Source organism: Rana temporaria, chromosome 12 (assembly GCF_905171775.1).
Source record: "Rana temporaria chromosome 12, aRanTem1.1, whole genome shotgun sequence".
Classification (NCBI taxonomy): domain Eukaryota; kingdom Metazoa; phylum Chordata; class Amphibia; order Anura; family Ranidae; genus Rana; species Rana temporaria.
Genome location: NC_053500.1, coordinates 33,662,759 through 33,675,070, shown reverse-complemented (window position 1 = coordinate 33,675,070; position 12,312 = coordinate 33,662,759). Strand labels below are relative to the sequence as shown.

Below are 12,312 nucleotides of genomic sequence, written 5' to 3'. Positions count from 1 at the left end.
GTAACCGGCGATAGATTACAGTTTTGTTCTTTGATTTATAGTTCACTTTCCCATTTTCCAAGGGCTACTGTGCCTATTGTGATAACAGGGAAGAAAAAGGCAAAAAGCCGGAGCTACTAAGGAATCATTTCTACTTACCCGAGAATGTGACAGGTCGGCTTTAGCGGGCATAGCGTTTCATGTCGCACACCCCTCCCCCATCCTTCCCACCCCCAGCCATAGTAAAACACAAAGAATACAATTTCATTTGTCTTTATCACAACAAAAACAATCACCTGTGTGAACACTGTCAGATTACGCCTACAGCAATATGACCTTTCCGTTACCCGTCTGCGGCCAAAGTCCCTTTGCCTTTACATGATTCTCTTTGTTAAAAATTACAATGTGATGGATGCACCCATTATACACATTTACAATAAAGCACATAGGCTTGCAATGAAATACTTAGTGTGATTTTTGTTTTTTTAATACGTGCAAGATATCCTTTATACCCTCCACCTGCCAGAGGCAGATACACTTCGATGCCACCGCCCCCGACCGGCGCCAGGGCCCTGCGCATCAACACCTAGAACACTTTGTGCCTGAAGTGATGAGGTCACGTGTGTGTTTTTTTTTTTTAGTTTTTGAAAGTCTTCAAGTTTACGGCCTCGCATTCCAGAAAGTTCCAGAGATGAGAGAGAGTTACAGCACGGGGAGGGCAGTGCCCTGTCTTCTCATGAAAAAAAAAAAAAAGAAAAAGTCCAGTTATCCGCTGAAAGACCCGATGTCACTATACGACACAGCAGCAGAGGTCTAACACTTCGACGGAGGGAGGAAACTCCATTTTGACCTCCCGTTCTGCACGACCCACCCCCCCGTTTTCCCTCCCCCAAATCTTTGCCACAGCCACGTTTCCACAATTGGGCATGGCATTACTGGCAGCCAGGCAGCAGAGACATGGCAGCACAAGGAGATGTCAGAAAAAGCTTGATGGAGATTGGTACTCTGCCTTATATGAAGGCATTACTTCTTCCTGCCATACAGACGCCACTTGTTTTTCACAGTAGAAGGTTTATCACTTGAGAAAGAGAGGGGGAGGGTGGGGGGGGGGGGGGGGGCCTGTTTTTATCCATTTGCAGCCGATGGGCACCCTCCTGTGTACAAACAGGCCCACCGGCATCTGGTCCATAGCATAGCAACGTCCTTTTGTCTCAGTTGAGTTCACTGTACATTCCGGGTGTGTGTGGGGCGGGGGCTTTGGGTTTTTTCTTTTTACTGGCACCTCCACCCCCGGCGCTGCCCATGCTGATATGACTTGGCTTTTTCTTCTTGGGTTTCCGAGTGTCTGAGTTATTGGTGCCTGGGAAGCAGGAGACAGGGAGACAAGATATGGAACAAGTTATCATGTATTGCCGACAACTGGGAGGAAAAGAAAAACATTAAGGCTTCATGTACACAGTGGGGGGTTTGACCACCTTCTCCTCCTCAGCAAACTCCACTCCCTTGGCCTCCGTGATTCTGCTTTATCCTGGTTCTCCTCCTACCTATCTCAGCACACTTTCAACTCCATCTCCCCCGCTCCTCTTCCTGTCGGGGTACCCTAAGGCTCCGTCCTTGGGCCCCTCCTATTCTCACTCTATACACAGGGGTGGGCAATCTCAGGCCTTCCAGCTGTGGTGAAACTGCAAATCCTGTCATGCCTGTGCTTGTCAGGGTCTTGCAATGTCTCATGGGACTTGTAGTTTCAAAACAGCTGGAGGGCAGAGTTTGCCCTCGCCTGCTCTATACCTCTTCCCTGGGCCAGTTGATAACCTCCCTTGGCTTCCAATACCACCTCTATGCCGACGACACCCAGATCTCCCTCTCCACTCCTCACGGATATCAAACTTACTGAATGACATATCGGTATGGATGTCACACCACTTCCTCAAACTCAATCTTTCTGAAACTGGGCTTGTTATATTTCCTTCTTCACGCCCCCCCCCCCCCCAATGACTTTACCATTAATATCAACACAATTGGTCCCTCCACACACACCAGGGTGCTGGGTGTAATCCTTGTCTCCGACCTCTCCTTCAGCCCCCCCATCCAATCACCGACTAGATCCTGCTGCCTTAATCTACCCAACATCTCCAGAATTCGATCCTTCCCGACTAATGACACCACAAAGCAACTTATTCACTCCTTTTGTTTTGATTAAAAAAAAAAAATTTTTTTTTTATAATATATATATATATATATATATATATATATATATATATATATATATATATATATATTAAAAATATTATGTGTTTGAAAATGGCAATAAAAAATAAATAAAAAAACAAAAAACACACCACACACGTATTTACTCCTTGATTATTCCCTGCCTCGACTACTGCAACTCTCTCCTTATTGGCCTACCCTTACGCAGGCTATCCCCCCCATCAGTCTATTATGAATTCTGCTGCTAGACCAATACACCTCACTAACCGATCCGTGACTGCTGCTCCTCTGCCAATCCCTTCACTGGCTTCCCCAACCTCACCATGTAAAATTCAAAATGCCAACCATAACATACAAGGCCATTCACAACATCGCCCCCATCTACATCACCAACAGATATGGTCCAAATCATCACCTCCGCTCCTCCCAGGACCTCCTGATCTCTAGCTCCCTTGTTTCCTCCTCCCATGCTCGCCTTCAGGACTTCTCCAGAGCCTCTCCCATCCTCTGGAGCTCCCTGCCCCCAATATGTCCGATCAGCCCCTACCCTGTCCACCTTTAGGAGATCCCTGAAAACTAATTTATTCAGGAAAGCCTATCCCACACCCACCTAACAACTGTCCCCGAGCCACCCACATCAAATCCTTCTCTGCAGCTATTACCTTTTGTACCGAGGGCTTTCACACTGAGGCGATGTGCTGGCGGGAGAGGAGCGGTGTGTATACCGCTCCTTCCCATTGAAAACAATGGGACACTGCGGTAACACCACCTGCAATGCGCCGCGCATTGCCGGCGGAATTAACCCTTTTTTCGTCCGCTAGGGGGGCTTAATACCACACCGTTAGCGGCCGAATACCACCACAGATCAGACGGTATAGCGCCGCTAAAAATATAGCGCTGCTATACCGCCACAGCGTGAAAGGGGCCTTAGAATGTAAGCTCTACGAGCCGGGCCCTCCTGTCCTTTCTATATTGTACTGTAATTGTGCTGTCCCCCCTATACATTGTAAAGTGCTGCGTAAACTGTTGGCGCTATATAAATCCTGTATAATAATAATGTACACAGGACGTTTTTACAACCTCTCCTGAGCGATTATACTCGACAGATAGTAACCCACATTTAAAAAAAAAAACATCCGTTTTGCCGCGTTTACATCAGTGTTAATTTCGTCGACTAAAATACAACTAAAACCAAAATGCCATTTTAGTCAAAAGACTAAAACTAAATTGAAATAGGACTTCAAAATGAACACTGGTCTGTAGTGCGTGTTCATACCTCAATACTATAAATAAGAACATATTAGATTCTTCACTCCAGCCGTATATAATGAGTTTGGAAATTGTAGACAAATTTTACAATTTAATTACACTCATTAGATTTTAGTCAACTAAAATGTACTGGAGATTTAGTCCACTAAATACAATTGTAGAAGACTAAAATGGGACTAACACAAATGCTAATTTTAGTCCCAAGACTAAAACTATCGTATTTATCGGTGTATACCACGCACTTTTTTGGCCCTGAAAATCAGGGCAAAATCATGGGTGTGCGATATACGCCGATACCCGCGCTGAGTTTGAACCACTGCGCCAGCATATACCGAGCGCAGTACACTCGGGTATAGTCGGGCAGGCTCGGCTCCTCTCGCGTAAAAGACGCACAGGACGTGACCGCGAGAGGAGCCCAGCCTGCCCGACTATACCCGAGTGTACTGCGCTCGGTATATGACAGCGACATATCCACCTTCCTCAGCCATTCCAGCTTCAATCAGCGAAATAAAATAAAAAATTAAACCATCAATCTAATTATCTACTCACGCACAATAACAAAAGTATTGGGACGCCTGCCTTTACACGCACATGAACTTTAATGACATCCCAGTCTTGGTCTGTAGGGTTGAATACGGTGTTGGCCCAACCTTGCAGCTATAACAGCGTCAACTCTTCTGGGAAGGCTGTCCACAAGGTTTAGGAGTGTCTATGGCAGGGCTCGCAAACCCAGGCACAAGGTCGCAATTGCGACTAGAATTAGCGACCTGGGGCAGCACAGCTGGGGGTAACCTGTCTTCACGCGCGATCGAGGCCGTGTCTTTGCAGCCTTCTGGAATCTGGCACCCTCTTGTGGTGGCCGGTGGTATTACATGACAAATCAGCAATGCTAATGGGGCTTCCCTGCCCGTTTTCATTGCCCAACAATCTCCTTATCTTAGAATAAAAAATATATATAATGTTTGGGGGTTCTAACACCCTAGAGAAAAAAAAAATGCAATATTTTTTTTCTTTTTGCTATAAAAAAATATCCCCCAAAAATTATAATTATAATATATATATCTCCCCCCCCTCAGTTTAGGCCGATACGTATTCAATAAGCGTTTATCGGTTGGTTTGCACAAAATTTATAGCGTTTACAAAATAGGGGATAATTTTATTGCATTTTTATTAATTCTTTTTTTTTTTTTTACTACCAATGGCGGCAGTGTTTTTTTCGTGACTGCGACATTATGGCGAACATATCAGACTTTGGCGGCGATCGGGTGCCGCGGCCACGGAGCTAGGGACCGGGTCACGGGCGCGCACCGTGACCCACAGCTGGGCATTTAACAATCACGTACAGGTACGCGATTGTGCCCAGCCGTGCCATTCTGCCGGCGTTAGGCGGTCCTTAAGTGGTTAAAATCTCCATAGGCGACGGTTAAAAAATATTCTATAGGTTACATGTTTTGAGTTACAGAAGAGATCTAGGCCTAGAATTTTTGCTCTCACTCTACCAATCACGGCGATATCTCACCTGTGGTTTGAAGACCACTTTCATATGCGGGTGCTACTCACGTATGCGTTCGCAAGCTCGGTTGGACGGGGCGCGTTCCTGGTTTCTAGATTCCAAGCAAAAATTTGTCAAGCCCAGGTCTATGGGAATGTTTGACCATTCTTCCAGAAGAGCATTTATGAAGTCAGGCACTGATGTTGGATGAGAAGGTCTGGCTCGCTCTAGTTCAACCCAAAGGTGTTCTATCAGGTTGAGGTCAGGACTCTGTGCAGGTCAGTCAAGTTCCTCCCCACCAAACTCGCTCATCCATGTCCTTATGAACCTTGCTTTGTGCACTGGTGCTCAGTCATGTTGGAACAGGAAGGGGCCATCCCCAAACTGTTCCCACAAAGTTGGGAGCATGAAATTGTCCAAAATGTCTTGGTATGCTGACGCCTTAAAGAGGAGTTCCAGACAATATTTTTTTTTTTTTTTTAAAGTCAGCAGCTACAAAAAGTGTAGCTGCTGGCTTTTAATAAACAGACACTTACCTGATCCAGCGACACGCCGGCCGGGGCTCCGCTCCTCTCCCCCTCCCCGGCCGGCGGTTGGACAGGCGCTTGCCTACAGGGAGGGGCTGTGAAAAGGCGATTAAGCTAATCGCCTTTCCAGCCCCTCGGCGGAAGGAGGAAGTGGGACAGGAAGTCTTCTTCTCCTGAAGCCCCCACTCCCCCCCCCCAAAAAAAAATGACATGCTAAATGTGGCATGTAAGGGGGTGAGGAGTGGGATAAGCAGAAGTTCCATTTTTGGGTGGAACACACGATCGGAATTTCTGTCTGATGGAGCGTACAAATGATCAGCCTGTCATCACACAACTCCCTTCACTGGAACTAAGGGGCCAAGCCCAACCCTTGAAACAACCCCACACCATAATCCCCCCTCCACCAAATGATTTGGACCAGTGCACAAAGCAATGTCCATAAAGACATGGATGAGCGAGTTTGGGGTGGAGGAACTTGACTGGCCTGCACATAGTCCTGACCTCAACCTGATAGAACACCTTTGAGATGAATTAGAGCAGAGACTGCGAGACACATCAGTGCCCGATTCCACAAATGTGCTTCTGGAGGAGTGGTCAAACATTCCCATAGACACACACCTAAACCTTGGACAGCCGTTATTATATTTATCACACATACACACAAATGTAAAACTAAAATGGACTGAAAAACCCATTAGTTTCCCTTTCATGTGCCCATCTCCCAGATCTTACTGGCTTTGGATGAGGCCGAGTCGGATGGGGAGATATCAGAGGATCCATCCCACGGAAGTCGACCCATTAGACCCTGTCCTTCCACCACATCAAAGCTGTCATTGTCTGTACTGCCATCGGGTTCTGGTAGAGACCTACGAGAGGAGGGCTGTGTAAGTAGTGGAATCGTGGAAGAGGTTTTAGCCGACGCCACGTTGTCCAATATGTGTGAAGACTTACGCGGAGGAGCCTAGGAGGTAAACTCTGACAGATCTACGCTGGTCATCCGTATGCTGGGGACACCGTAATGACCTGTAAAGAGGGAGGACAACACAAGATCATCAGAAGACGCCTAGGACATTGATATTCACCATTTGTAGTACAGTCTGCAATCTGTAATGTGTATGGCATGCTTCCTATACATAGGAGTGCTTTTACCTCCAAAAAGGATTTGTTTGTCCATCCAGTCCTGAGGTTTGCACTTCCTGCCAAACAGCAGAGTGAGGCCAGTGACCTGACTTTATAGCATTTAATCAGATTATATATAGAATCACACAATACCGCATCCCAAATGCATGGGAAAAAAAAAACTACCGTGTAAATTTTGAGGTGTCGATGTCATACTGTACACAAGCGTTTGTTTACACAGCATATATAAAAGATCTCATTGGTAGAATTTATAAAGGTGCATGAAGATCTGATAACCTCACCACAATGCATGAGCTATTCCCATTACACCAACTGCAATGGTCTGAAAACTCACTAGTGCGTGATAATATGAATTATAAATGGGCAGAAGAAATGCATTGTGATTGTCACCTTGTGAAGTTTTTCTTGAGATCTTCATGAAGCTTTTACAAATGTTACCAAGAAGATATTTTATAAAAAAAAGTCAGATGGACCCCCCCCCCCCCCCCCAATCGGATTTTCTGATCATGTGTAGCCCCCATCAGAGTTTTTTCATCAGAAATTCTGATAAATTCCATCAGACTTTAGAGATAGAACATGTTCTATTTTTTTTCCAATGTGATTTGGCTGGACAAAAGCCTGACCGTGTGTACGTGGCATTAGTGTCTAATTTGTCTGTCCCAAAAAAAAAAAAAAAAAAAAAAAAAAAAAAACCACACCTGATCATCATCTAAAAAAAAATAAAAAAAATAAAATAATCCCATAGTTTATAGACGCGATAACTTTTGCTCAAACCAATCGATATGCGCGTATTGCTTTTTTTTAAATATATAGCAGAACACATACTGGCCTATGAGAAAATACAAAAAGGAATGCACTCAGACTCCGGTTTAAAATTTACGAAAGAAAAAAAAAAAAAGAAAAGAAAAAAAAGAATAAAAAAAGAAGAGGGAAAAAGAAGAAGAAAGGAGAAAAGGAGAAAAAAAAAAAAAAAAAAAAAAAAAGGTGAAAAAGACAAAGGAGAAAAAGAGAAAAGAAAAGAAAGAAAAAGGAAAGAAGAAGAGGAAAAAAAAAAAAAGAAGAAAAAAAAAAGTAAATGAAAATAGAAAAAAAAAAAAAAAAGGAGAAGAGGAAAAAAAAAAAAAAAAAAAAATGAAAAAGAAATGAACATTTATTCTGATCTGGCCTTTATCTCAGAATGCTGGTTGCCTGGCTGTTGAATATATCAAGATGTAAAATTCCTGAATCTGAATACTTGGTTAAGGTCAGGGAATCAGACTTTACTAATGTTGCGTTATATTTGCCTCCAGTTCTGGCCTCAAGTACTGAAGCTGGAGACCGCAGCAAAAAAATAAAAAAATAAATTGCAGGAGAATGTAATAAAAGTTTTTCTAGTTTAATAATTATAATATATATAAAGAAAATGTGGCCATGAATAGAGGCGTTTGGCGTAGCATTTATGCCATCTATCCACAAGGGAAAGAAGTTGTATAGCAGCAGACAGATGTTCCAAGCATTCTGCATCCCACTGACCTGGTGCACATCTTCTTGGTATGTTCTGATATGACTCCACATTGCTAGAAGAGAACAAATCCCAATTCAGACAGACATTGGTCACTACATAACAGTTATAATGAGGGCCAAATGGCACAAATCTCAGCAACATGTAGTCATCAAAAAATGCAACCAGGTAAAAGGGATTTTTGTTCTTGCAGAAAATAAAAGGAAATCCCTTCAATGACAGAACAATGTGGACCAGAAGTGTTTCTCCATCCCATGGAATAATATTTCAGTGACACAGAACTCAGTGTGGGGAGACTGAGCCCTCATGTTTCACCGCTCTCTATATCCACCGGACACTTGATTAGGTACACCTACCTGTTCATTTATTTGACACAAATTGCTAATCAGCCGATCACATGGCAGCAACTCCATGCATTTAGGCATCTAGACATGGTGAAGACAACTTGCTGAAGTTTTAACTGAGAATCAGAATGGGGAAGAAAGAGGATTTAAGTGAATTTGAACGTGACATGGTTGACGGTGGCTGACGGGCTGATCTGAGTATTTCAAAAACTGCTGATCTACAGGGATTTTTTACGCACATCCATCTCTAGGATTTACAGAGAATGGTCCAAAAAAGAGAAAATATCCAGCGAGCGGCAGTTGTGTGGATGGGAATGCCTTGTTGATGCCAGAGGAGAATGTGCAGATGATAGAAAGGCAACAGTAACTCAAATCACCACTCGTTACAACCAAGGTATGCAGAATACCATCTCTGATTGAACAGCACATCCAACCTTGAAGCAGATGGGCTACAGCAGCAGAAGACCACACCAGGAGCCACTCCTGTCAGCTAACAGGAAACTGAGGCTACAATTACCACAAGCTCACCAAAATTGGACAATAGAAGATTGGAAAAACGTTTCCTGGTCTGATGAGTCTCGATTTCAGCTGCGACATTCAGATGGTCGGGTCAGAATTTGGAGTAAACATGAAAGTATGGATCCATCCTGCCTTGTATCACCGGATCAGGCTGGTGGTGGTGTAATGGTGTGGGGGATAATTTCTTTGGCCCCTTAGTACCAATTGAGCATCATTCAATCAACACGGCCTACCTGAGTATTGTTGCCGATCATGCCCATCCCTTTATGACTACAGTGTCCCCATCTTCTGATGGCTCCTCCCAGCAGGATGATGCCCCATGTCACAAAGATCCAATCATCTCACCACTGGTTTTCCTGAGATCACTGAACTCCAATGCCCTCCACAGTCACCACATCTCAGAGCACCTTTGGGATGTGGTGGAACAGGAGAGTCACATCATGGATGTGCAGCCAACAAATCTGCAGCAACTTTGTGATGTTATGTCACCATGAACCAAAATCTGAGGAATGTTTCTAACACCTTGTTGAATCTATGACACAAAGCGTTAGGGCAGTTCTGAAGGCAAAAGGGGGTCCAACCTGGTACTAGCAAGGTGTACCCAATAAGGTGGTAGGTGAGTGCATATCCCTGTTGAGGAAGTTGATGGCACTGGGAAGGAAATATTTTGCCAACGCCCCCTTTTAGATTTATGATGGATGAGGCCGACTCAGCCAAAAATAAAAATAACCCTCTACCTACATATCCACTAGGTTTTACCTCTTCAAAACATACAAAAAAGTGACAGCTGGCATCTGATTATTTGCTATATAGACAGAGAAGTTCCCTTAGGCCCCTTTCACACGATCAGCCCGCAAAGACCCACCTTGTCCGTTTTTAAGGCAGATCCGAGGGGGCCACCCATTGACTTGTATGGGCAGGCGGATGTCAGCGGAGATTTGTTCACCGACACCTGCTTGCCCTTCCGATAAGATCCGCTCAAAACAGTCGTATAAATGTCATATAAATGTAGGTCAATAGTCATATAAATGTCAGTTTTCATCTGATCTTCAAATAGAGGACAGCGGAGCTCTTACAGGTCCGTCCCTGCACAGTGAGCGGAGACGGACCCATTATCCACCTGCTCAACGGAGCGATCTCCCCGCTGAGCTAGCGGAGTCCGCCCGTGTAAAAGGGGCCTTAAAGCCTATGTTTAGTCAATTTGTTTTTTCGACACAAAGGACAGTACCAACAATTAGAATTGTACTGGTGGGCTCCTCTTGGTTCCAGTCTAAAGTCTTCTGCATCTTCCCCTCCACTTCCATAATCATATAATGCTGTAAGGGTTAATAAAGCCACGGGATCGGTCATAGACACCTCGCTGAGAGAGCCGACTATGCCCACCTATTCATAGAAGCTGTACTATAAGCTTGGAGCAATGGAAAGCATCCTATGAATAGAGGAGAAGGAGTGGATGAAGCAAAGGCCCACCTCCTCCATTTATAGATTGATTTTCATTGATTGAAGCCTATAGTACAGCTAGGATGAATTGTGGGGTAGGAGAAGGGGGAAGAGGGGCATAACCAGGAAGGTGGCAGAGGATGGCACACTTAATTGAATGGAAGTACACCTTAGACCAAAAATTATATATATATCACACACACATACACACACACACACACACACATATACATACATATACACACACACACACACACACACACACACACACACACACACACACACACTAAAAAAAAAAAAACACACACACACACACACACACCAACTTAGGCTGTAGGAATTCAAACAAGAGTGCCAATGTTCTTAGAGCATGCCATCACACGTATTGTGTGTGTGACTCAGTAACAATACACTTTATTTTCTGGTATTGAGAAATGGCAGAGGGGCATGATCACACTTGTGGTGCCACACCCCAGAGCTGGTATTCTTCATAGTTATGTGATGTTCTCTGTTTAAGAGCCTGAGATGCCTAGAACTACATCTACAGAAAACCAGATTGTCTGCACACTTACAACAATCCGTCCCATCAGGCACCTCTGGAGTGCAAAACTCTAATATCACAAAAAAACAGCACCCGGGAAAACAACATTGTGTACACTTACCTTTTTTCAGTCTGGTCACATGACCCCAAAGGTCCAGCTCCTGTGTCAGTGAGTGGTGGCTGCAGGGGAGAGGGAGTGCTGACAATAGCTGGGCCATGGAAGCCTCCGAGTGACATCATGGCTCCCTGAATTCCCAACTGTTGTTCAGTGCTTCCTCCTCCCCCTGCAGGCTCCAGTCACACCAATGCGTTTTCATGCTTATTTGCAGAAATGCAGGACATTTTCTTAACATGGGTTCCTATGGAACATGTTCACATCAATGCATTTTTGTGCCTCCGCTTCTTTGGAAAGGGTCTGGGATTTTAAATGCAAAACAGTGCCGCTTTCTTGTTTTCTTTGGTTCAACAGATTTCAATGGAGAAGCTGCAGAAAGGCATGTAGTGCGGTTTTACCGTCATTTTGCGTTTTTAAATCTGACCAAAAAAAAAGTAAAAAAACGCAAATCGCGGTTAAAAAAAAAAAAAATGCACTGCAGAAATGCTCAAGAGCAACATGCATAGATGTGAATCGAGCCTGGGGATCATGTGACCACAAAATTAAACAAAAATAGAAAAAAGTAGGTGTTTTTTTAAACACAGGTTAGGCAGGATAGATAACAGGAGGGGGGAGGAGGAGATGTTTTTAAGGACAGTTGGTGTTAAGCATAGACTGTTTGAATCTTGGCCCGTTCAGCAGAACGGGCCGATATGCAAACCATGAATGGGCAGGCTGATGCAAACAACTTTGGTACAATCAGCCTTCCAGATTTTACACACAATTATTGCTAGCGGCTATTATAGCTAGCTGTAATCAGCAAGGATGGATTCCCCCGTCACTGTCTGTTGATGGGAGAAAAAAAAAAGCCAATTTCTTTCCTGCAACCCGTGGTTGCAGGAATGAAATTCACTCCATCTATAGCTGGCCTTAGACAGGAATTCCACTTTAATCTAGCACAAGGCTTTTATGCCTGCAACCCTTACCGTCGTTAGCAGTGTATGAAGCTCTTCTGGCCCAAGGTTTTCGTAACTAATTCCGGAACTGCTACTATACTGCAAAACACACATATATAGGTTTTAAATTAAAATTATATACCAATACATTTTACATAGGAATATATAAGTGTAGCGCTTAAAATGATATAGTGAATATCAAAATACCATATGGTGTGTAATGAAATAAAACACATAAATCATTAATAAATGTGAAACACAAAACAAATTATATGTGAGTCCATAAAAGTGATGGGAGCGGT

At 43.9% G+C, this 12,312-nt stretch overlaps 1 protein-coding gene across 3 annotated transcripts in view; it reads right to left on the bottom strand.

Moving 5' to 3' along the window:
* Positions 1-236: 236 nt before the first annotated feature.
* Positions 237-12,312, bottom strand: part of ATXN7L3 (ataxin 7 like 3) — a 36,812-nt gene continuing 24,736 nt past the window's right edge. For all 3 annotated transcript variants that reach the window (XM_040331436.1, XM_040331434.1, XM_040331435.1), the window contains exons 9-13: positions 12,041-12,109; positions 8,128-8,171; positions 6,427-6,498; positions 6,208-6,341; positions 237-1,339 (exon numbers count right to left, since the gene is read on the bottom strand). In XM_040331436.1, coding sequence (XP_040187370.1) covers positions 1,191-1,339; positions 6,208-6,341; positions 6,427-6,498; positions 8,128-8,171; positions 12,041-12,109 — 468 coding nt within the window. In that variant the 3' untranslated portion in view covers positions 237-1,190. The remainder of the gene's footprint in view (positions 1,340-6,207; positions 6,342-6,426; positions 6,499-8,127; positions 8,172-12,040; positions 12,110-12,312) is intronic.